At 43.6% G+C, this 26,923-nt stretch overlaps 1 protein-coding gene across 1 annotated transcript in view; it reads left to right on the top strand.

Annotated features, from left to right (window-relative positions):
• Window positions 1–1,449: 1,449 nt before the first annotated feature.
• The window catches only part of LOC120061615 (voltage-dependent L-type calcium channel subunit alpha-1D-like), a 111,233-nt gene continuing 85,759 nt past the window's right edge, over window positions 1,450–26,923 (top strand). The window contains exons 1-3 of the mRNA XM_039011520.1: window positions 1,450–1,483; window positions 4,578–4,932; window positions 6,233–6,338. Of these exons, the coding sequence (XP_038867448.1) occupies window positions 1,450–1,483; window positions 4,578–4,932; window positions 6,233–6,338 (495 nt within the window). The remainder of the gene's footprint in view (window positions 1,484–4,577; window positions 4,933–6,232; window positions 6,339–26,923) is intronic.

Below are 26,923 nucleotides of genomic sequence, written 5' to 3'. Positions count from 1 at the left end.
TAATCAAATGGCTACCCAGACTATTTGCACTTTTAGCAATTACATTTACTTTTGATACTTAAGTATATTTAAAACCACATACTTTTAGACTAGTAGTAGTATTTTACTGGGTGACTTTAAATTTTTTTTTGTCATTTTCTAATAAGGTATCTTTACTTTTACTCAAGTATAAAAATTAGGTACTTTTAACACCACTGGTTTTAATTAGAAATAATAATTGTCAGCAAACATACATACATACATACAAAATGAAGTTACACCCCAATCCCACCCCACCCGAGGACCTAAGGGATCAAATTAAATAAACATAATTCAAAATAATTAAATAAATAACAAAACAAAGCAACATTGACGGATAGTGAGTGTTGAGCCATCATACTGCAATCATTTTTCACAAACAATGATTAAAAACCCCACCTATCCTGCTGTCAGATGAAAAGAATGACTACACCAACCAAATTCATACATTTCTTTCAGATCTAGGAAAAGTGTTAGGGTCGAAGTGTTTATTTCGGACAGCGGCGGCAGGTAGCCTAGTGGTTAGAGTGTTGGGCCAGTAACCAAAAGGTTGCTGGGTCGAATTCCCCAGCTGACAAGGGACACATCTGTCACTGCCACTGTTCCAAATAAGAATTTGTTCTTAAAATTAAAAGTATAAATGTTATTTTTCCCTCAGGGCCAAGTCCTATGAAGACTGTATTATTTACTAATCACCACACGGTGGCATTGCTGCAATATATTTCAACGACACCCATAATCCGTGTGGCGACACTTTTGTAATTTGGAGCTACAGGTGACACTCAACCATGTGAAATCTAACGCCTCTTTTAGCATAGGGAAGACAGTTAAAAAAATACACTAAACACCAATGCGAGGTTGGGCAAAGGCTACTCTCAGTAAAATAGATAGGCCTACCTGATCTGTAAATAGGTATACCGTTATTAGTGATAAATGAGTGACATGGGCGTCCAAAACCATAGGCCATATACTAGGCCAGCATATGAAATTGATATTGAAACTATTTCATTAGTTTGCTGAAGTAGTCTATAATGCCAGTTAGACCAACAACATCATTTGCTTCAGTGAGGAACATAGGGATTATAATTGAGGGATTATAGCTGCTGTGAAACAGTTATCCGGCTGCAGGTAGATGTAGGCTAATCCAATAACCGGTAACCTTCCAACACAGGCCCTGCGAAAGGCTAGCGTCCTGTCCAGGGGGTGTACCTGTACATCAAACTGCCTCACGCTACATACATTGAAACGGGAGATAGGCTCTTGCTCCTATGAGCAATTCCGGCTCACACAAACCAAGGCTCGTGCAAGGCAATTTACTTACTACTTACTTTCTTACTGTCGTACTTTAAATACACATACATTACCTGTTGATTCGTTGTAGAATGTGTACACTAAACGGCGTCGAGTGGCCTCAAAGAAGAGGGAGATGATATGGCGTTCACTGTCGGGGTTCGAAGACACCGGGGTAAGTCATGGGAAAGGGAAACAATCTTTTCACGCCACTTCGATAACAAATTGACTTTTTAGTAGCAGGTTATGAGAATTTACGCAGCAGGTTAGGATAATTAGCGTATCAGGTTAGGAGGTTACGGTTAGGAAAGAGTTTAGGGTTAGCGAAAATTACTATCGAAGTGACGTGAAAAGAGTGTGTCCCTCATGGGGATAGACGTTTACGCAATGTATGTTGCCTAACGACCTCTTGCTGACGTCCGGCACCGTTAGAGAAAACAGCCAACAATGCATGAGTAAAGTGTACGTCTAACCTACGAGCTAATTTAAAGTCATATAGGGCTACTGTGTATGTGCATAAAGCTGATGTCCTCCCCACGAGCGTGCGCTACTATATTCATGTTATTTGAGAATGGAATAGATGTGACAGATTTATGTCACCCCAGGCCTATTTGGAGGAGGATTTTAAGAGCCAGCTGTGTATAATAATACTTTTTAGTTTTTTAGGCTGAAAAGTATTGAGTTTATATTACTTTTAAGTTTTACAATGCTATAGCCTCTTGAAAGACAACTCTTGAAAACCAAGTGATAGAACGAGAGTGACAGAATGGTGAAATGTAACCTGTTAAATGTGAACTTTGAAAGGTGTGAACAGCAGGTCTTCATGTCTGACATATCCATGCAGGGAATTGAATTATGTGAGAGAGAGAAATAATAATTTAATTTTAGAGCGTCATAGAGTTGCCTTAAGCTATAGCCTAAACACGAGCAAAAGGTGATTCGTTTTTGGGTTATAGAAATACATTTGTATCAAGCTCATAACACATTTATTGTCAGTTAGTGACTCTTATTAATCCTAAATCATGCATGTTTCATAATCGTGTGTGTGTGTTCGTGTGTGCATGTGGGTGTACGTGTCTGTGTGTGTGGTGCGACGACTTGTGTGTGTGCGTAATTTACGTTACCACAGGCACATTAGCCTCTGTGATTGCCCTGGGAAGTTATTGAGCAACAAATTGATTAACCTTAAACCTACACATGTTTAATAAAGTTATTACATCGCTGTCACAGTAATGTTAGTGCCATCATTTATTAGTTAGACTTAGTCGTTTGATATATTAGGGTTAATTGTATATGTTCTTAGGCTATGGATGGCTTATATTGGATTGTTCGTCTCGAGACAGTCGCCCTAGTTGGAAAGGAAAGTCAGGTCGGTCAATGGTGACTATGTCATTTTAATTAATTGGCATTGGCCCAACTCCGAATCCGACTTATTTACAGCACACATCCCTGGCAGAGTACAGTAGAAGGCTATTCTATAGTATAAATGCTGTCTTTAAACGGATTAGCATGGGATGCCAATCGTGCCCATGAGAGAGTGAACAGTGCCACTTTGCACACCTTGGACACAGGGTCCAAAATCACATCTTCGCTTCGTTCTTGAGAGAATGCTGTTGCCATGTTGCTTCAGTAGGCTAAACAAAAAACAATCAACAATCAAATGGACTTGTATGGACCACTGATCCAGGAAAGAATGTAGGCGTCTGTATTTTAGCCAGCTACGATCCATCATGTGAAACACCCGGATGTTGCATTTCAAGGATGTTTGTGGTAGGCTAAATCTCTGAGGTTCTGTGTACTTTATTAAATGTAGTAAAATAATTTTGATTTAACGTTTAGGCTATTATTCCACTTCTATTGTGTTGGGTTTAGAACGGAGTTTCAATGTGGATAAGATAATGCAAAAATCAGAGCAACAGCCCGAAGGTAAATACATCCCTATGATGCTTTTGACTAATTCGTCTCTGGAGCGCTGCGCTGTTGGGAAGAAGCTCGTGCGCTTTTCTATAGTCTTGTATCGGTGTTATCGCATGTGTCTGGTGTGACCTGGAGTCCTATGCTTTCCATTTGTTTTGTGCTGAGAACGTCTCAAATGTTCTTGTTTTTTATTAGCAGTATACTTCACTGATGTCTCAGTAATATATTTGAAAAATCAGCTGTACCTTAAACTTAGTCGTAAGAAAAGGTAGGTTTATTTGTGGATTCATTTGATGGATATTTGGACTATGAATTCTAGTCTAGTTGAGAGGAAACGGTGGAATTCTGTAGATGAAGTTGTATTTGTCAGTACATTTGATATTTTGTTATTTTAATCTTTATCTTTACTCTGCATTGTTGGAAAGGGACCCGTATTTAAGAATTTCACTGTTAGTCTACAGCAGTTTTCTACGATTGAATGTTATTTAAAATAATCTAGACTGACTCAGTTTTGCATCAACAGTTTGTGTACATGCATCCACGACAGATGTTGGATTATTAATTTGTTGTTAGGATTATGTAAAACATTTCACAGTATGTGACAACAGAAATAATTGTTTTTCCCCCACATTATTTTCATTTTTTCCTATCATTTTGTCTTTTATGTAGCATCCATATGGTGTACTGAGCACTGACCAGCCTTCCCTTGTATCCTTGGTGTTTTCCTTAGTTGTCAAGGGAATGCTCCCTGTTCAGCTTCCCCCCCCCCCCCCAATCAAACAATAACACTATCCTGTCCAAGGATTTCATTGCTTTGATTACAGCTTGCCATTCTGATTAGCTCACCTCAAAATTCATGTTTGGGGATATAAATAACATTTAGTGGTTTTCTGAGATTTAATTTTTTTTTAAATGAAGAATTAGATACAACAATAACTAGGCGTACATACTAAATTAAGCACAATCGCTACACTTGTGGGCATTGTAATGTCTCTCTGTGATCTGCATGAAAACAAATGGCGTTAAATGGTTCATTTCGATATTTATGTGTCACATGACGACTTGTTGGTTAAAAGCATGGCTAGAGGAGGGTTCTGCAGGTTTGGAGCTCTGAAATTCACTGCATAGACAGATCGACTGGTGAGGTCACTGTCACTGAATGTCACACAGTTTGTATTGATGCCTCTCTCCCTTCCTCTCTCTTTCCCCTGGTTCTCTCACCATTCTCTCACCTTCACCTTCCCCTTACTCTCTGGCTTACACCTTTCTCTGCTCACCCCCCCTCTCTTCCCCGACCCCCCCCCCCCCCCCCCCTCTCTCTCTCACTCTCACCCTTATCATTCTCTCCTCAGGGGCACAATATGCCAGCAGCACCAGAGCCCCTCCCCCTGGTGATACGCCGGCCCTCTGGTCAGAAAACCCCTCCCAGCCCAAGTCCTGCCCCCAGACTGGCACTATCTCCTGGCAGGCCGAGATCCATGCTGCTCGTAACTCCCAGGGCGACGTCTCCCAGAGCATGAGCGCCCGCAACTCTGTCCCTGGGGCCACACCTGCACCGGTAGGCTCGTTGTCACAGAGGAAGAGGCAACAGTACGCCAAGAGCAAGAAGCAGGGCGGCTCCACCAACAGCAGGCCGCCCAGGGCCCTGTTCTGCCTCACCCTCAACAATCCCATCCGCAGAGCCTGCATCAGCCTCGTGGAGTGGAAGTATCCTTTCTGGGGCTCTCAATGGAGATATACAGGGACTCTGTGTCCACACATGGAAAACACCTGTTGATGTTGGTCTGTTAGTTTACAGGCGAAAGCAGTTCATAATAGTAATTATGGCACGTTTCATCCCCCGATAGTTAGCGTCAGGCCCCCTTCCAAGCAACAAACAAACAAATTCAGTAACAAAATCATTTAGGTTGCAGTCTCCATATTAAGTATTTTCTCTTCTTCAGCTGAAAACACTCTATCAGACCAGATCCCATCTGAAAACACTCTATCAGACCAGACCCCAGGTGAAAACACTCTATCAGACCAGACCCCAGGTGGAAACACTCTGTCAGACCAGACCCCATGTGAAAACACTCTATCAGACCAGACCCCAGCTGAAAACACTCTATCAGACCAGACCCCAGCTGAAAACACTCTGTCAGACCAGACCCCAGCTGAAAACACTCTGTCAGACCAGACCCCAGCTGAAAACACTCTATCAGACCAGACCCCAGCTGAAAACACTCTATCAGACCAGACCCCAGCTGAAAACAATCTGTCAGACCCGACCCCAGGTGAAAACACTCTATCAGACCAGACCCCAGCTGAAAACACTCTGTCAGACCAGACCCCAGGTGAAAACACTCTGTCAGACCAGAGCCCAGCTGAAAACACCCTATCAGACCAGACCCCAGCTTAAAACACTCTATCAGACCAGACCCCAGCTGAAAACACTCTATCAGACCAGACCCCAGGTGGAAACACTCTATCAGACCAGACCCCAGCTGAAAACACTCTATCAGACCAGACCCCAGGTGGAAACACTCTATCAGACCAGACCCCAGGTGGAAACACTCTATCAGACCAGACCCCAGGTGAAAACACTCTATCAGACCAGACCCCAGGTGGAAACACTCTATCAGACCAGACCCCAGGTGAAAACACTCTATCAGACCAGACCCCAGGTGAAAACACTCTATCAGACAAGACCCCAGGTGAAAACAGTCTAAAGAGTTCATTTGAGTTTAGTTCTGAAAGCAGCCATCACAGAACGTATCCAGTGTGTTTTCTAAAGATGATGCATTAAGACAATCCCATGATAAGGAGTCATTTCTCTACCATATATCAAAATTATGATGTTGCTGTATTTAAACATGTTTGCTTTGATCATTGTTTTTTTAATTTCATAAGATCCAAGATAATTTCTGAATTTCCCCCCTGCCTTTACATGACTGCAATGTGCTCTATCTATTTATGCTCACGTATTGACTGTGTACTTTGAACATTGTTCCTTGACCGTGTGCCTCAGACCCTTTGATATCTTTATACTGCTCTCTATTTTTGCCAACTGTGTGGCCTTAGCTGTTTACATCCCCTTCCCTGAGGACGACTCCAACTCCACCAACCACGACCTGGTGAGTAGTCTATTCAATCCAACAGTATAGCTGGGCTTCAGGAAGTGAAAATGGTCTATTGTATTTCTGTGATTCTTTTTTTCTTCTACTGAATACTGAATTGACCATGTCATGGATGGACCATGTTACACCTTCATCAGAGTACGTCTGCGGAATCAGGGTACATTCAGGAATTGCACTGTTTTATGGCTGAAACGCGTTGGTTCTACTTTTAATAATAAAGAAGCTTTTCATTTAATTCCATTGTCCTCCAAGAGTTTCTGAATCTCTTCTCTACTTCTGTACCCTGTATGGCGTCAGGGGTTTCCTGACACCATATGGTAATGTGTCATGCTTCTTTTGTTGACGTAAACGGTATGCTATGCTAGTCTGTTCTGGAGGTCATCTGTCCTATGTGTCACACCCAGTCTCTTCCACATACAGTAGTGAGGGCTTGGAGATGAGAAACCCTGTTAGTTTGTTTATGGTGTTGATATAATCATACACACAGACTGTGTGTGCAGTGCAGCATAACAGCAACGAGTAATTTAAAATGATGAAATAGAATAATTTACAATGAGCAGTTATAATTAGAATTAAAATGATAGTTCTATGACCATTTATATGTCAATCAACAGTCTTTAACAGTGATCAGAAAACAGATTATAATTATCTAGATGTAACAGGTGCCTGTCAAATGTCTTGTTCAATTCCATTTTGACACCCAGAGCTGTATACTTGTGTGATAGATTGACCATCTATCTCAGTTCTATTCCATCTCCCAGCATGCACTGTATATCCAATGGCGTGCCAGTCTCTAGAAATAAACTACAAATCAATTTGATCGTCAGGCCTCTAACTGTTAGAATGTGAAAAGATGGCCGTCCTCTTTAGATGATTTATACTGGAAGACACATGCCCAGACACATCCCCATGATCCCTAAACAGATGGAGGAAACAGAGTATTAACGCTCCCCAAGTCTCTAGTCAGCAGCATCTCATGTCCAACCTTTATTTGATGGTTTTCACTATTCTGAGTTCTCGTCAGAATAAACAATAGCAGGAAGGAAATCATATCATTTAATGATGTTGTAAATTTCTTGTGGTATAAGTCTGTTTTGAACACATTTTGAGAGAGAAATGTACAGCGTCACCGCCTCTTGTTTCTTGTGTATGACTTGTATAGAAGCAGTAGGCAGTATTGTGTCGACAGTGGAAGACGCTGATTCCGCCATCAGGGTTATTATTGAAGTGAAAGCTAGAGTGAACTGAGTCACTGATTGGTTTTCCCTTAGTACAGTAGTTAGGTCAAATATTTCTAAAATTATATTATCATTATCTGAGGATTTCTACTGTGAAACCGTAGAGATTCAGGTGATTGGGACATGTTAACTTCCTGTCTTCGTTAAAGCAGATAGTTTATGGTATCTAAAGTCTTTCTGGGAAATGTGGTTTTAGATTTCTTTGAACCTGTTGTGTGAGTTGGCGTGAGTTAGCTACTTTCCAGTGTCTTTGCACAACAGACAGACAGACAGACAGTTGCATCAAGACAGAGGAGCCTGCGTCATATGGCCTTTCCTTGTCTGCTCTCACAATAACATTACTGAACAGGGAGGGGTGTGTCTGTGTGTGATTAATATGCTAGCATGAATTAAACCTAAACTAACAGGTGTGTGTGTGTGTGTGTGTCTGTGAAAGGTCCTAATCTGTCAAAACCTTGAATACACTCTCTCTTAGGGGGTAATCGACATTGGAACACTGTAATGGATCAGTAAAAGTTCCGATCGGGAGCATGAATGAGTGTGTGTCTTGAGGAGGATTGAGTGTCCTGCTGTGTGATGGTCTCTTAGGGGCTTGAGACCTTCTCCCTCTCAGTGTGTATCATTGAGCATGACTACTCACGCCAGTGTGGCTCTTTATCTGTGGGAATGTGTGCTAGGAATATCCTAGTTTGAGTGTGTGTGTGTGTGTGTGTGTGTGTGTGTGTGTGTGTGTGTGTGTGGCCAGGTTTGGAGGATTAAGCTGTGCTGTGGATTAGTGGGCAGTAGATGAGGTTGGGGAGGGGGAGAGAAGGAGAGGGAGAGAGAGGGCAGGGTGTAGGCCGGGAGAGGGAGAGTGGGCAGGGTGTAGGCCGGGAGAGGGAGAGGGGGCAGGGTGTAGGCCAGGAGAGGCAGAGGGGGCAGGGTGTAGGCTGGGGCAGGGTGTAGGCTGGGGCAGGGTGTAGGCTGGGGCAGGGTGTAGGCCAGGAGAGGGGGCAGGGTGTGGGCAGGGTGTAGGCCAGGAGAGGGAGAGGGAGCAGGGTGTAGGCCAGGAGAGGGAGAGGGGGCAGGGTATAGGCCGGGGCAGGGTGTAGGCCAGGAGAGGTGGCAGGGTGTAGGCCAGGAGAGGGGGCAAGGTGTAGGCCGGGGCAGGGAGCAGGGTGTAGGCCAGGGCAGGGTGTAGGCCAGGAGAGACAGAGGGAGAGGGGGCAGGGTGTAGGCCAGGAGAGGGAGAGGGAGCAGGGTGTAGGCCAGGAGAGGGAGAGGGGGCAGGGTGTAGGCCAGGAGAGGGAGAGGGGGCAGGGTGTAGGCCGGGGCACGGTGTAGGCCGCGCGTGGGAGGTGGATCTGTGAAATGAAGGAGGGTTTAACAGTGGATAATGTGACTGTCTCTGTTTGGGTCTGACCCCTGCTGTGGCTCTGGCTGTGGCTGAATGATGATTAGGATCATATTGAGCTTGGCTATGATTTGGTGGGTACTTATACTTATGACATCTCCTTTGACCACTAGCATACTGCATGGCCAATTCATATAATTCATAATCCAATGAGCGTGCCAGGAGCCAACAGTTACAGCATAAACAAACAGTATATGTATGTGTATATGTATGTACTGTATGTATGTGTATATGTATGTATATTTTTTACTGCTCTAGGGATATAATTATTGTTTGGCTAACCATATTTATTATTATGTATTGATTTTTATCAATTTAAAAACTTTTTATGCGATGCGCACTGCAGAGAACACCGGAAGAAGAATTATCATTGAATTATCGCCGTGAATAATGTAATGTTTGGTTATTTGTTAATCCTGTAAGGGATGTTTTGCCAACTGGCGATTTGACACAAAAATAAAATGTAATTCATTCATTTTTAAATAAACATTTAATTCAACAGTTCAATAACACTGGAAAGACAATCCAAATAAAACACCAAGGACTGATGTTTACTGTCCTTTGTGTTACTTTGTTTGGGGATTTTATTCCCCAGAGATACTTTCATGTAGAGAACAATTGTTTATGGGTGGTTTATTTGATTATGTGTTGTCAAGGTCTCAGTTTAGATGGGATAGGATGGCTGAATCCGTCCAATCACCAAATATTTATACCATATGTTAGTTGGGATCTGAGATAAAGCTTTTTTTTAATGTTATTGTTACTCAATGAGTTGAAAGGGAGAGTGGCCCAGCAGTCTAAGGCACTGCATCTCAGTGCAAGAGGCTTCACTACAGTCCCTGGTTCGAATCCAGGCTGTATCACATCCGGCCGTGATTGGGAGTCCCATAGGGTGGCGCACAATTGGCCCAGTGTCGTCCGGGGTAGGCCGTCATTGTAAATAAGAATTTGTTCTTATCTGACTTGCCGAGGTAAATAAATAAAAAGTAGGGGGTTTTGGGCTGCATTCCATTCTGAGCCTAACAGACATTGTCGTGGAGAAAAAGGCGTAAAGCCATGTTAGTGTTTTAAAAGGTTGTCCTGTCTTAGTGGGTGAATTTGCCCTCACTGCTTTTAGAACCAATTGTGTATATGTGTGTGTGTGTATATATGTATGTGTGTGTGTGTGTTTCCGTATAATATGTGTGTGTTATTCATGACATATTCAACAAACAGCATTCTTTGCAGACAAAATGTATCGTGTGTGTGTGTGTGTGTGTCTTGTTCCTGAAGAAAATGTCAGGTTGCGTCTTACTCTCTGTCAGGGATTAAAGGTTTTGCCACAAAGGAGAGGAAATGAGACTCAGGCTAAACAGCATACTGGCCATGTGCGTGTGTGTGTGCGTGTGTGTGACAGCGAGAGCGAGATAGAAAGATAGAGGCAGACTTTTTGTGAATGTGTTAAGAGGATTTCTTTATTCCACTGTAAGACTCTCTGTCTCCCAGTCTCACTGTTTATTTCTTTCTCTTGAAGTCTGATAGGTTGACTACCTACTAAAAACTTTAGTACTGGGTTGTAAAATCTATCTAATTTGAAAAATGGAAATGTTGGCTGAGATACAGTGGCCAGCTTGTGTACGAACACTACTTCCCCAGGATGGTGAGTTCTATTATTTTGGTGGGGTTCCCACTTTCCACTGTTTGGGTTGTGTTACTCAAATCAAATCAAAGTTTATTTGTCAAACTCACAGGTTACTGAATAGTATACTCAGTACAATGAAATGCTTACTTCAGCTCTCCTCTCATTAGTGCAACAGTTACAAAAGAAGTACAGTATAGTTGAGTGCATGGTTATAATGCTACTCTAAGAACACAGGTGTTAGTATGAAAGGTCTTATCCCCATTTGAGACCACGTACACGGAGTGTACAAAACATTAGGAACACCTGCTCTTTCCATGACATAGACTGACCAGGTGAATCCAGGTGAAAGCTATGATCCCTTATTGATGTCACTTGTTAAATCCACTTCAATCACTGTAGCTGAAGGGGAGGAGACAGGTTAGAGAAGGATGTTTAAGCCTTGAGATAATTGAAACATGGATTGTGTATATGTGCCGTTCAGAGGGTGAATGGGCAAGACAAAAGATTGAAGTGCCTTTGAACAGGGTATGGTAGTAGGTGCTAGGCGCACCGGTTTGAGTGTGTCAAGAACTGCAATGCTGCTGGGTTTTTCACACTCAACAGTTTCCCGTCTGTATCAAGAATGGTCCACCACTTGACACAACTGAGGGAAGTATTGGAGTCAACAGAGCCAGCATCCCTGTGTAACGATTTCAACACCTTGTAGAGTCCATGTCCTAACGAAGTGAGGCTCTTCTGAGGGCAAAAAGGGGTGCAACTCAATATTAGGAAGCTTGATGTTCATTGTTGTTCACTATAATAGCACAGTACAGTTTAAACTGGGGCTTGGGAGGGTGGCAGTGCAGAGAGCAGATATCCATTGATCGTATCATGCTCCCAGAGCTGTGTGGTGCGTGACAGGGTATGAGGCTGGGCGAGGCGTTGCACCCCAGGCAGCATTATTACAGCCTCATTTCAGCTTGCGCCTCATTGCAAACAGGAAGTGCTCTGCTGTCCTCGGGGGGAGCCGACCGCTTCGAGACCAACACACTGAGCCTGGATGCTGGGCTTTAAAATTAGACACACACACACGTAGTACACGTGCACCATGCGGACACACACACATGTAGTACACGTGCACCATGTAGACACACACGTAGTACACGTGCACCATGCGGACACACACACGTACACAAATCCTAAATCTTAAGCACACGTGCACGTACACACACTTTGACACTATATTAATAGTTTAGGGAATGCTATAAATTTACCCTCACGCCAGAGGAAAACACTGTTCTCAGTCCCCTCACTAGATAACCTAAATGTTACCACAGCAGAGTGTGTGGGCAGGCATCTTACAGCCGACTGGTCAGGGCTCAGAGCCAGCAGTCAGCAGTCAGAGACATGAATGGCAACAACAAAATGAAAACAACACACTGTACAACACAATACAAAGACAGCTCTTCCCCGGGTCTGTGGAGAACAGAAACAAATGTTTGCATGCAGAACTTGTTTACATTATCATTCATTTCAACTTAATGGTGTGAGAATGTTCTCCTTTTTCCAGTGTGGCTTTTGACGCTCTAAATAATTACAAGGTCAACACATATCCTTGTATGTATCTGGATGAAATCGAGAGGAGAGAGGAGGACCAGCACTTCCCTCCTGTTTTCCACAGTATTACCATCACACTGTGATCACGTGTGTGTGTGTGTGTGTGTGTGTGTGTGTGTGTGTGTGTGTGTGTGTGTGTGTGTGTGTGTGTGTGTGTGTGTGTGTGTGTGTGTGTGTGTGTGTGTGTGTGTGTGTGTGTGCGTGTGTGTGGAATGTCAACAGAATTTTGTCCCGCAGAGTGGGTCTTGGGTCTGGGTGAGGTGTCAACAATTTTTCGTCACTGGTGCTTTTAGGTCTTGTGAAATGTCAACAGCAGTTGGCTTCACGCGTGTTAGTCTCATGTCACTTATTTTGTTTTGTGAAATGTCAACAGAGGATCTGTAGCAGTCACTGTATGTCTAGGCCCTAAAGTGGTTTGTGTTTTAGATGTTTTATTGTCACATACGTGTGTGTGTGTGTGTGTATTCTATCCTATTGTTGCCTAAGAGTAAAAAAAATATACTTGTCAGATCCATCAAATGACCATGTGGTCATGGCTTTAGTTCCTCTGACAATAGTCATGTTCTGGTGGATGGGGATGTAGTGGCCCTGGTTCAGTCATTTTATCTCTCTGGTGGATGGGGATGTAGTGGCCCTGGTTCGGTCATTTTATCTCTCTGGTGGATGGGGATGTAGTGGCCCTGGTTCAGTAATTTTATCTCTCTGGTGGATGGGGATGTAGTGGCCCTGGTTCGGTCATTTTATCTCTCTGGTGGATGGGGATGTAGTGGCCCTGGTTCGGTCATTTTATCTCTCTGGTGGATGGGGATGTAGTGGCCCTGGTTCAGTCATTTTATCTCTCTGGTGGATGGGGATGTAGTGGCCCTGGTTCGGTCATTTTATCTCTCTGGTGGATGGGGATGTAGTGGCCCTGGTTCGGTCATTTTATCTCTCTGGTGGATTGGGATGTAGTGGCCCTGGTTCGGTCATTTTATCTCTCTGGTGGATGGGGATGTAGTGGCCTTGGTTCAGTAATTTTATCTCTCTGGTGGATGGGGATGTAGTGGCCCTGGTTCGGTCATTTTATCTCTCTGGTGGATGGGGATGTAGTGGCCCTGGTTCAGTCATTTTATCTCTCTGGTGGATGGGGATGTAGTGGCCCTGGTTCGGTCATTTTATCTCTCTGGTGGATGGGGATGTAGTGGCCTTGGTTCGGTCATTTTATCTCTCTGGTGGATGGGGATGTAGTGGCCTTGGTTCAATAATTTTATCTCTCTGGTGGATGGGGATGTAGTGGCCCTGGTTCGGTCATTTTATCTCTCTGGTGGATGGGGATGTAGTGGCCCTGGTTCAGTCATTTTATCTCTCTGGTGGATGGGGATGTAGTGGCCCTGGTTCGGTCATTTTATCTCTCTGGTGGATGGGGATGTAGTGGCCCTGGTTCGGTCATTTTATCTCTCTGGTGGATGGGGATGTAGTGGCCTTGGTTCAGTAATTTTATCTCTCTGGTGGATGGGGATGTAGTGGCCCTGGTTCGGTCATTTTATCTCTCTGGTGGATTGGGATGTAGTGGCCCTGGTTCGGTCATTTTATCTCTCTGGTGGATGGGGATGTAGTGGCCTTGGTTCAGTAATTTTATCTCTCTGGTGGATGGGGATGTAGTGGTCCTGGTTCAGTAATTTTATCTCTCTGGTGGATGGGGATGTAGTGGCCCTGGTTCGGTCATTTTATCTCTCTGGTGGATGGGGATGTAGTGGCCTTGGTTCGGTCATTTTATCTCTCTGGTGGATGGGGATGTAGTGGCCCTGGTTCGGTCATTTTATCTCTCTGGTGGATGGGGATGTAGTGGCCCTGGTTCAGTAATTTTATCTCTCTGGTGGATGGGGATGTAGTGGCCCTGGTTCAGTAATTTTATCTCTCTGGTGGATGGGGATGTAGTGGCCCTGGTTCGGTCATTTTATCTCTCTGGTGGATGGGGATGTAGTGGCCCTGGTTCAGTAATTTTATCTCTCTGGTGGATGGGGATGTAGTGGCCCTGGTTCGGTCATTTTATCTCTCTGGTGGATGGGGATGTAGTGGCCCTGGTTCGGTCATTTTATCTCTCTGGTGGATGGGGATGTAGTGGCCTTGGTTCAGTAATTTTATCTCTCTGGTGGATGGGGATGTAGTGGCCCTGGTTCGGTCATTTTATCTCTCTGGTGGATTGGGATGTAGTGGCCCTGGTTCGGTCATTTTATCTCTCTGGTGGATGGGGATGTAGTGGCCTTGGTTCGGTCATTTTATCTCTCTGGTGGATGGGGATGTAGTGGCCCTGGTTCAGTCATTTTATCTCTCTGGTGGATGGGGATGTAGTGGCCCTGGTTCGGTCATTTTATCTCTCTGGTGGATGGGGATGTAGTGGCCTTGGTTCGGTCATTTTATCTCTCTGGTGGATGGGGATGTAGTGGCCCTGGTTCGGTCATTTTATCTCTCTGGTGGATGGGGATGTAGTGGCCCTGGTTCAGTAATTTTATCTCTCTGGTGGATGGGGATGTAGTGGCCCTGGTTCAGTAATTTTATCTCTCTGGTGGATGGGGATGTAGTGGCCCTGGTTCGGTCATTTTATCTCTCTGGTGGATGGGGATGTAGTGGCCCTGGTTCAGTAATTTTATCTCTCTGGTGGATGGGGATGTAGTGGCCCTGGTTCGGTCATTTTATCTCTCTGGTGGATGGGGATGTAGTGGGCCTGGTTCAGTAATTTTATCTCTCTGGTGGATGGGGATGTAGTGGGCCTGGTTCAGTAATTTTATCTCTCTGGTGGATGGGGATGTAGTGGCCTTGGTTCGGTCATTTTATCTCTCTGGTGGATGGGGATGTAGTGGCCCTGGTTCGGTCATTTTATCTCTCTGGTGGATGGGGATGTAGTGGCCTTGGTTCAGTAATTTTATCTCTCTGGTGGATGGGGATGTAGTGGCCCTGGTTCGGTCATTTTATCTCTCTGGTGGATGGGGATGTAGTGGCCCTGGTTCGGTCATTTTATCTCTCTGGTGGATGGGGATGTAGTGGCCCTGGTTCAGTAATTTTATCTCTCTGGTGGATGGGGATGTAGTGGGCCTGGTTCAGTAATTTTATCTCTCTGGTGGATGGGGATGTAGTGGCCTTGGTTCGGTCATTTTATCTCTCTGGTGGATGGGGATGTAGTGGCCTTGGTTCAGTAATTTTATCTCTCTGGTGGATGGGGATGTAGTGGCCCTGGTTCGGTCATTTTATCTCTCTGGTGGATGGGGATGTAGTGGCCTTGGTTCAGTATTTTATCTCTCTGGTGGATGGGGATGTAGTGGCCCTGGTTCGGTCATTTTATCTCTCTGGTGGATGGGGATGTAGTGGCCTTGGTTCAGTATTTTATCTCTCTGGTGGATGGGGATGTAGTGGCCCTGGTTCGGTCATTTTATCTCTCTGGTGGATGGGGATGTAGTGGCCTTGGTTCAGTAATTTTATCTCTCTGGTGGATGGGGATGTAGTGGCCCTGGTTCGGTCATTTTATCTCTCTGGTGGATGGGGATGTAGTGGCCCTGGTTCGGTCATTTTATCTCTCTGGTGGATGGGGATGTAGTGGCCTTGGTTCAGTATTTTATCTCTCTGGTGGATGGGGATGTAGTGGCCCTGGTTCGGTCATTTTATCTCTCTGGTGGATGGGGATGTAGTGGCCTTGGTTCAGTAATTTTATCTCTCTGGTGGATGGGGATGTAGTGGCCCTGGTTCGGTCATTTTATCTCTCTGGTGGATGGGGATGTAGTGGCCCTGGTTCGGTCATTTTATCTCTCTGGTGGATGGGGATGTAGTGGCCTTGGTTCAGTATTTTATCTCTCTGGTGGATGGGGATGTAGTGGCCCTGGTTCGGTCATTTTATCTCTTTGCGAGATGGGGATGGGGTATAATGATAGGGATGATGAGGATGATGATGAAGACAGAGATGTTGAGTGATGATGATGATGTGGATGAGAATTCTGCTGCTGCCGCTTATGGTGACGATGATGATGATGAGGATGATGGAATGGAAGGATTGTAAACAGTGTGCTAGCTGTGAGAGAGCTCGTTTGTTTTAATCCTGCCTTCTAAAGCCCAGTGAGAGCGGATTACTGCAGCCATGCCTGTGCAGCTGGAACGTGCCTGTCTGCCTGCAGCCTGATGCTTGTTACACCATTTTGTCATCAAATGTCCTCTGTCATCAATCTCTCTCTGTTGTCAGAGAGTCATCCTCTCATTTCCTTTCTCAGCTGTTTCCTCACTCACTCAATCACGAAGTCACTTTTCTGGACCCATGATGATGGGTTATGGGGATAGAGAGATGGAGGGAGCAGTGATTAGGTTGGAATGGGTTTGACATGAGGATCGGGAGGGTTGATTTGATTTATTAGGATCCACATTAGCCGACGCTAATGGAGACAGCTAGTCTTACTGGGGTCCCATATTTAATGAAAAATACATTACAGACAAAAGACTTTACAATTTACATACACACACTACATGTTCATGTTTTTAAATGTATCTATTAGTTCCACGTACATGTCAGTACATACACACAACAAGTAGGTCACATGGGGGAGAGGCATTGTGCCGTGAGGTGTTGCTTTCTTTGTTTTTTGAAACCAGGTTTTCTGTTCACTTGTGCTATATAAGATGGAAGAGAGTTCCATTCAATCATGGCGCTGTATAATACTGTATGTTTCCTTGAATTTGTTCTGGACCTGGGGACTGTGAAAAGACCCCTGGTGGCATGTCTGTTGGGGTAAGTGTGTGTGTTGGTGCTGTGTGTAAATTGACTATGCAAACAATTTGGAATATCTAACACATGAATGTTTCTTATAATAACAACAAGTAACGTAGTCAGTCTTTCCTCAATTCTTAGCCAAGAGAGACTGGAATGCAGAGGTTTATATCCGCCCTCTGATTACAATGTAGAGCAAGATGTTCTGCTCTGTTCTGGACCAGCTGCAGCTTAACTAGGTCTTTCCTTGTAACACTTGACCATGTGATGACAATAATCAAGATAATTTAAACTAGAGCCTGCAGGACTTGCTTTGTGGTGTGGTGTGGTGTCAAAAAAGCAGATAATCTCTTCATTACGGACAGACCATCTCCCCAACCATTGAATCTATATGTTTTGACCATGACAGTTTACAATCTAAGGTAATGGCAAGTAATTTAATCTCCTCACCTTGTTCATTACCAGATACAGCTGAGGTTTAGAACTTAGGGAATGATTTGTACCAAATACAATGCTCTTAGTTTTAGAGATGTTCAGGACCAGTTTTTTACTGGCGACCCATTGCAAAACAGACTGCAACTCTTTGTTAAGGGTTTCCGTGACATCATTAGCTGTGGTTGCTGATGCATATATGGTTGAATCATCAGCATACATGGACACACATGCTTTGTTTAATGCCAGTGGCAGGTAATTGGTAAAAATAGAAAAGAGTAGAGGGCCTAGAGAGCTGCCCTGCGGTACACCACACTTTACATGTTTGACATTAGAGAAGCTTCCATTAAAGAACACTCTCTGAGTTGCATTAGATAGATAGTTCTGAATCCACGATATGGCAGACGTTGAAAAGCCATAACACATACGTTTTCTCAACAACATGTTATGGTCAATAATATCAAAGGCTGCAATGAAATCTAACAGTACATCTCCCACAATATTATTATTATGAATTTCTTTCAACCAATCATCAGTCATTTGTGTCAGTGCAGTACATGTTGAGTGCCCTTCTCTATAAGCATGCCAAAAGTCTGTTATTTTGTTTACAGAGAAATAGCATTGTATTTGGTCAAACACATTTTTTTCCAAGTTTGCTAAGAGCTTGCAACAAGCTGATAGGTCTGCTGTTAGAACCAGTAAAGGCCGCTTTACCACTCTTGGGTTCCCTCCAGGCCTGAGGACAAAGACTTTCCTCTAGGCTCAGATTAAAGATATGACAGATAGGAGTGGCTATAGAGTCTACCATCCTCAGTAGATTTCCATCTAAGTTGTCAATGCCAGGAGGTGTGTCATTATTGATCGATAACAATTATTTTCCCAGCTCTCCTACACTAACTTTACAAAATTCTAACTTGCAGTGCTTTTTTTCATTATTAGTTTTTTTATACATGAGTGACGATGGCTCACTGTTCGTTGCTGGAATTTCCTGCCTAAGTTTGCCCACTTTGCCAATGAAGTAATCATTAAAATAACTGGCAACATCAAATGGTTTTGTGATGAATAAGCCATCTGATTCAATGTAAGATGGAGTTGAATTTGTCTTTCTGAAGATAGCTTTTGTTTTTCCTCCTCTCTGGTCGTTAACCACATAAGGCCATCCACACAGGGTCAGTCACAGTCACGTGCTCCTCTCCTTCAGTCTTAAACCAGCTCCCCAATCCCCTGTGTTACTGATCCCATCGCCAAACGCACCCAGTGACCAGCCAAACTGATGTAATGTTGTGACATTAGGTGGCCTTGGGTCTGGGACTAAAACACCAGAATGTGACTTTAATAAGAGCAGGGCTTAACCCCTGTGTCACGAACGTCGTAGAGAGGAGACCAAGGCGCAGCGTGATTATAATACTGGATGCCCATTCTAGCCCGGCAAACGCGAGGAGCTGGAATAGAGCGCACCGGGCTAAGAATGCGAACTGGAGACACCGTGCGCATCTCTGCATAACACGGTGCCTGACCAGTTACACGCTCCCCACGGTAAGCACGAGGAGTTGGCTCAGGTCTCCTACCTGACTATCTCCTCGTGTGCCCCCCCCCCCAAAAAAAATCTTGGGGCTGCCTCTCGGGCTTCCGCGCAAGCCGTGTTTCCTCATCTCGTCGCCGTTCCTCTATTCTCCGGCACTTCTCCTCGTAGTATCGCCTTTCTGCTTTCGCTGCCTCTATCTCTTCTTCAGAAAGGCGATACTCCCCCGGCTGTGTCCAGGGTCCTGCTCCATCTAATATCTCCTCCCAGGTCCATTTCCCCATTAAGCGCTGTTCCTTTTTTTCACGCTGCTTGGTCCTTGTTTGGTGGGTTATTCTGTCACGAACATCGTAGAGAGGAGACCAAGGCGCAGCGTGATTATAATACATACTTCTTTTAATAAAGAAATATACTGAACAAACTAATACAAAACAACAAATGAACGTGACCACTATAAACACTGAGTGCAGACATGCAACATCACATAGACAATAACCCACAAACCAAACTGGAAAATGGCAACCTAAATAGGATCCCCAATCAGAGACAACGATAAACAGCTGCCTCTGATTGGGAACCAATCTAGGCCACCATAGACCTACATATGCCTAGACTACACACACACACCTAGACATACAAAAACCCTAGACAATACAAAACAATCATATCCACCCTCGTCACACCCTGACCTGACCAAAATAATACAGAAAACATAGAATACTAAGGTCAGGGCGTGACACCCTGTCCTCGCAGGCCGGCCAGGAAGCAGATGCCACGACCAGGTTGTCCAGCATGTCCCTGTTGTCACGCCCGAGCAACAGAGGTTTAGGGTTAAACTGCAACAGCAAGTCAGTAGCCATTCTTTGGGACCTGGCTGGCACATTTCTCAGAGGTGTTATTTAACCTGTATTTTCCCCGTAACGTCAACAATTGAAAATAGTACATAAACGTTATTTAGACGAGGGAATTACATGTCAAAAGACAATTTACATTTGTCAAAAAGTTTGGTACGTACTTCTTTGTTTTTACATTTACTGATCATTTCAATCATTTCAGCTCTATGTTAAACAATTTAAAGAGGGTTATGAATAAATTATTTTCAGAGAAAAATAATAAAATTAACAATTAAATCATGGTCCATATCAGTTGGGTCAAAATCAAACTTAATATCAGTCTTCCAAATAAACATTAACACTAATAACATTAACATTAAAGTCCGTATTTACGGCAATGTGATTTAAGTAAATGCAGTGGTTTAGTTACTGTGGTTAAGGATCAGAATGGAGTTTTGTAGCGGGCGCTTGTATTGGTTGATATCTGCCCTTGCTTGTAGTATTTTATCTCTGTGATGAAGGGCTCAATGTCATAGGATCATACTGTAAAATGAGAAGGAGCTACAGATGAATAAACACACAGTACACAGACTTACATAAACACAGACGCGCATACACACAAACACACCGCACACACCACACAGACACAGTGCTTATTCCTCAATATACATGTGTTGGTTTTGAGCTTCTGTGTGTGTGTCTGTGTCTGTGTGGTGTGTGCGGTGTGTTTGTGTGTATGCGCGTCTGTGTTTATGTAAGTGTGTGTACTGTGTGTTTATTCATCTGTTGCTTCTTCTCATTTTACATAAAGTGTCCTGCTACCATGACAACTGTGTCCATGGAGACTTGAGGGTGTCTGGGAGGAAGTGCTTGCCTCTGAGACCCTCTTTAACCAGGAAGAGCGATGAAGTGAAGCTGCTCTATCTGCTGCTTGCCTGCCTGCACACTCACTCCACTCTGTCTTCTCCACAACATAACCTGGCTGTGCCGGTGCATAAATATATCAATCAATGAATCAATCAAATGTCACAAAGTGCATTACAGAAACCAAGCCTAAAACCCCAAAGAGCAAGCAATGCAGATGCAGAAGCACAGTGGCTAGGAAAAACTCCCTAGAAGGAAGCAACCTAGGAAAAAAACCTAGAGAGGAACCAGGCTCCGAGGGGTGGCCAGTCCTCTTCTGCTCTTCTGACTGTATTGGATAGAGATTTAAAACCCATTTACGTCCTTATACTATATTTAGTACAATATCAAAATGCGCCACTGAACAAATTATGTTTGGTGTAAATGCATGCAATTTGGTGTCAAAGAGGACAGGCCACATTGAAATTGTAACATTGTTATTATCTATCATACTTTCAGTGTCAAACAAAATTGGGATTTTGAGAACATTTGAAAAAATCTTGAAATTTACATCAGCATATGAATTTTGAAATACATTTCATAATTAAATTGTTTAAAAACAACATGTTCGATTCTTAATAATTGTTTGGGCCAATATACAGTACCAGTCAAAGGTTTGGACACACTTACTTATTCCAGGGTTTTTCTTAATTTTTACTATTTTCTACATTGTAAAATAATAGTGAAGACATCAAAACTATGAAATAACACATATGGAATCATGTAGTAACCAAAAACGTGCTAAGCAAATCAAAATATATTTTTATTTTATTCAAAGTAGCCACCCTTTGCCTTGATGACAGCTTTGCACACTCTTGGCATTCTCTCAACCAGCTTCATGAGGTAGTCAATTAACAGGTGTGCCTTGTTAAAAGTTCATTTGTGGGAATTTCTTTCCTTCTTAATTGAGCCAATCAGTTGTGTTGTGACAAGCTAGGGGTGGTATACAGAAGATATCCCTATTTGGTAAAGACCAAGTCCATATTATGGCAAGAACAGCTCAAATAAGCTAAGCGGAACGACAGTCCATCATTACTTTAAAACATGAATGTTAGTCAATCCAGAACATTTCAAGAACTTTGAAAGTTTCTTCAAGTGCAGTTGCAAAAACCATCAAGCGCTATGATGAAACTGGCTCTCGTGAGGACCTCCACAGGAAAGGAAGACCCAGAGTTACCTCTGCTGCAGAGGATGCGTTCATTAGAGTTAACTTCACCTCAGATTGCAGCCCAAATAAATGCTTCACAGAGTTCAAGTAACAGACGCATCTCAACATTAACAGTTCAGAGACTGCGTGAATCAGGCCTTCATGGTCGAATTGCTGAAAAGAAATCACTACTAAAGGACACCAATAAGAAGAAGAGACTTGCTTGGGTCAAGAAACATGAGCAATGGACATTAGACTGATGGAAATCTGTCCTTTGGTCTGATGAGTCCAAATTTGAGATTTTTGGTTCCAACCGCGTCTTTGTGAGACGCAGAGTAGGTGAACGGATGATCTCCGCATGTGTGGTTCCCACCGTGACGCATGGAGGAGGAGGTGTGATGGTGTGGGGTGCTTTGCTGGTGACACTGTCTGTGATTTATTTAGAATTCAAGGCACACTCAACCAGTATGGCTACCACAGCATTCTGCAGCAATACGCCATCCCATCTGGTTCGATCTTAGTGGGACTATCATTTGTTTTTCAACAGGACAATGACCAAACACACCTCCAGGCTGTTTAAGGACTACTTGACCAAGAAGAAGATTGATGGAATGCTGCATCAGATGACCTGGCCTCCACAATCACCTGACCTCAACCCAATTGAGATGGTTTGGGATGAGTTGTACCGCAGAGTGAAGGAAAAGCAGCCAACAAGTGCTCAGCATATGTGGGAACTCCTTCAAGACTGTTGGAAAAGCATTCCTCATGAAGCTGGTTGAGAGAATGCCAAGAGTGTGCAAAGCTGGGCAAATGGTGACTACTTTGAAAAATCTCAAATATAGAATATATGTTTTGATATGTTTAGCACTTTTTGGTTATTACAGGATTCCATAAAAATATAAACGCAACATGCAACAAATGTAAAGATTTTATTGAGTTACTGGAAATCAGTCAATTTAAATACATGTATTAGCCCCTAATCTATGGATATCACATGACTGGGAATATAGCGTGCATCTGTTGTTCACAGTTACTTTAATAAAAGGCAGAGGCGTGGATCAGAAAACCAGTCAGTGTCTAGAAATAAGCTTTTTGTGTGTAAGGAAAAATTCTGGGATCTTTTATTTTAGCTCATGAAACATGGGACCAACAATTTACATGTTGCATTTATAATTTTGTTCAGTGTAGAAACAAGAGGTAATCATATGGGCATAATTGTAAAGCCTGAGGATATGATGATGATGGGTGGGGGGAGTGTGGAGTAAAGCGTGTTCACTATCAGTACTCACTACACCAGGGTTTCCCAAACTCGGTCCTGGGGCCCTCCTCCCCTGGGTGCACATTTTAGTTTTTTGCACTGGCACTACACAGCTGATTCAAATAACCAGCTCATCATCAAGCCTTGATTATCTGAATAAGCTGTGTAGTGCCAGTGCAAAAAACAGGGGGGGGGGGGGGGGGAACCCCGCCCTACACAATTCTTATGGATTGATTGAGGAGATTCAGCTATACCGTTTCTGTAATTTTTTTAATTGAAAGTTTATTTTCTGGGGTCATTTGAATTGGGTCAACCTCCCTCCCTCTTCACATTTTTCTGTTTCTTTCTTTCTTTCTCTCTCACACACCCACACACACACACACACACACACACACACACACACACACACACACACACACACACACACACACACACACACACACACACACACACACACACACACACACACACACACACACACACACACACACACACACACACACACACGTGACAATAGATGGATCTTCAGTTCTGCCTCAGGATTGGTTAACCCTCAGTGACTGCACTTCACAGCACATCACCATAACTCTGACCCACTCATCTCTCTGCCTGTTCTCTTTCATTATATGATATAATCAAACTATCTGTTATTAGTAATCATAATATAATCAAGCCTGTTATTCACTGTAAAGGACCATGTTCACAATCACTGCAAGGGTTTGTTAGCAGAAAAAATGTAATCTTTATCTGTTTTATTTCATTTTAATATCTTATTTATCTTTTGTCACTGTGCTTAATAATTCAGATGAATCCAAGTGAACAAATTATTGCATTATTAGTCTTGATCCATTTGGATGAATGGATCAAATAGCCCAGTTCATTAATACAATCACACAGATCTGAGCTGGATGATGTTCAGTCATAATACTGGTTCTTCTCCTCATCTCAGGGCTCTGTTAGAACCCCTCTCAGCTGATATCACTAGTCAGCTCACTGCACACCTGGGTTCAAATACTATTTGAAATCATTTTTAATACTTTATCTGTGCTTGATTGAGCTTGGCTGGTTTAATCGATCAATTGAATAGTCCCAAATCTTGCACTCCAGGGAGGCTAGAGCGAACGCTCAAAGTATTTGAAAGATTTCAAATAGTATTTGAACCCTGGTGTGGCTCATTGTAGCTGAACCACAGAGAAGAGACTCAAACCAAACCATATCCTCTCATCACTTCTGGGTGTCACAGTTCCTGTTTCACTTTGTGGTTAAAGACATAGTAAGATGCTGAGATGATCCCACTCTGCTTTCTGTTGTGTTGTTCTGAGTTGTTGATCGTGATGGTAGTCTCTTTAAACAGCTGCTGTGTGAGCCTATGAGTCGGGGCAGGCCTGGGGAACGTATCATGATGGTGATCCTGGCTGTTCTGTGTGTAACCTAGGGTCAAATTCCTATTTTGCTGATCTTATACGATAGAAAGTAGGGCCGGGACGATAAAAGTATCGCAATATTTTTTTCATGGCAAAAATCAAAACAATATAAACCGTTACATGCTGTATGTAAAATATTGTGTGCTATAGCTTGGAAAAGAAATAAATGTGACTTTGGATGACAACGTAATGATGTTTGTTTCCAACATTAGGGCTGTTTTCCTAAAGAAGTTAAATCCGCTTCGTTTTGTTTCTTTGCCACAAGTAGATAGTAAATCCTGTTTGGTTTATCTCTGGTTGTAGGGGATGGAACGGCTGGCAGGATGGAGTCTTAGGGCGTATTTCTCCTGTTGGGCAGGGCAGTCAATGACTGATGCTGTGGAAAACATCTGGTCTCACAGAAAGGACTACATACATGTAGGAGTGTCGGGTGTGTTTTCTATGGGGTGGTAGTGTGTTTGACTGTATGCATGCGCGTGTGTGTGTGTGCGTGACTGACCGATTGCCTGTCAAAATGTATTTTGTGGGTACAGTATGTGTTTGTTTGTGTGTGTGTGTGTGTGTGTGTGTGTGTGTGTGTGTGTGTGTGCGTACGTACGTACGTGCTCAAAGGGCAAGCTCATTTAGACATTGGATGCTGACTTTGTACTCATTCGGTTTTCTTTGCTTTGAGGATTGGGTACAACAATATGTCTGGGTAAGTGAGCTTACTCACACCTGACAGTTGTGAAGATGTCTGTCTGCCTTTAGGTTGGACTTGATGAAGTCTGTTTTCAGTGCTGGTGCTGCTAGTTGAAGATGTGCCCATAGATCAACAGCATTGACCTCAGCTTTGCTCTCCTCGGTGCGAGCTCTACTGTACCCTACTGTACTCTACTGTACTCCAAACAGAGGAACACAACATCCCATCAACCCTGCCTCTTATGATAGATTTTATAGATAAGACCCCATTTAGTCCCACAGCATGCTCTTACCCTCCCTCTCTATCTTTTTTTCTCTCTCTCTCTCTCTCTCTCTCTTGGCCTCTCACTTTCACTCTCTCTCATTCTTGGTCTCTCACTTTCCCCCTCTCTCTCTCTCTCTCTCTCTTGGCCTCTCACTTTCACTCTCTCTCTCTCTCTCTCATTCTTGGTCTCTCACTTTCCCTCTCTCTCTCTCTCTCTTGGTCTCTCACTTTCACTCTCTTTCCTGGTCTCTCACTTTCCCTCTCTCTCTCTCTCTCTCTCTCTCTCTCTCTCTCTCTCTCTCTCTCTCTCTCTCCTTACCACTCTCCATCTCTCTGTATGGGAAGACATAGGGCTGGGTGTAAGGGGTGTGTACTGGCGGCAGAGAAGTCAGACGCAGGAGAGCAAAAACTGTGTTTCCAATGGCGCAGTTTAATAATAAAAACCACCGGAAAACAGAACAATCAATAAATGGGTACAAAACCCGACGCACACCAGACAATAAGTACAAGCATTTACAATAAACAATTCCGGACAAGGACATGGGGGGAACAGAGGGTTAAATACACAACATGCAGTTGATGGAATTGAAACCAGGTGTGAGGGAAGACAAGGCAAAACCAATGGAAAATGAAAGGTGGATCGGCGATGGCTAGAAGGCCGGTGACGTCGACCACCGAACGCTGCCCGAACTAGGAGAGGGACCGACTTCGGCGGAAGTCGTGACACTGGGCTGATGTACAGTATTGTAGATGGTAGAGAATAGGTTAAGAAGTTTACTGTGCAGAGTGCTTAGCCAATGAGGGGGAGGAAAGCAGAGTCCTTGACAATGTCAGATTTTTTATCTAATGCATATCTACTCCATCTCAGTCTTTTCCAAGGACCGGAGCATTGTTGACAAACAACAATAAGTCTGCTTGGGAGGTAACAGAAATCCTGAACCTTCTTTTCAGAAGAGATCCTTTGCTTATTGTCTGAGCTTCCATAGAACATTCATGTGGGAGTGTTGTAACTGTGGTTTAGTGTCATATCTGCCTGTATTGAGGTTTAAATAACTCTCTAGACTTGCCGTTTTTATAGCAAGTAGGAGGTAAATGGCTATGGGAGTGGTGTTAATGGTGGAGCTGTGGGGCTTCTCTGTTCAGCAGTCACTCTCTTCCTACTCTGTTCTGCTGTAATCTGCAGCACACTGTCCACCATTCTGGCTCTTATTCATTTCATGAGGGCATTCAGTGGAGACCTAATAAGGCCTGATTACCCCCACGGTCTGCTAATGGACTACATCAGGTTCACTCTCTCTCTCTCTCTGTCTCTCTCTCTCTGTCTCTGTCTATTATTTATCATCCTCAGACCAAATGTCCACAATGACCCATAAACGAGATGCTATCACCATAAGCCTATTGACTACTTGATCTAATAGTGAGTGTCTCCCCAGCAAATCAAAATTGGTTCTGTGAACGTTCCCAGAACATTCGTTAGGTTGCGGCAAATGTTCTCATAACACAAAAACTGTCCAGTCATGCAAGAATATTCCCAGAACACATT

This window comes from Salvelinus namaycush, chromosome 16 (assembly GCF_016432855.1).
Source record: "Salvelinus namaycush isolate Seneca chromosome 16, SaNama_1.0, whole genome shotgun sequence".
In the NCBI taxonomy this organism is placed as follows: Eukaryota; Metazoa; Chordata; class Actinopteri; order Salmoniformes; family Salmonidae; genus Salvelinus; species Salvelinus namaycush.
The sequence above is the reverse complement of the archived record's forward strand: the minus strand, read 5'-3'. Positions and strand labels throughout refer to the sequence as shown.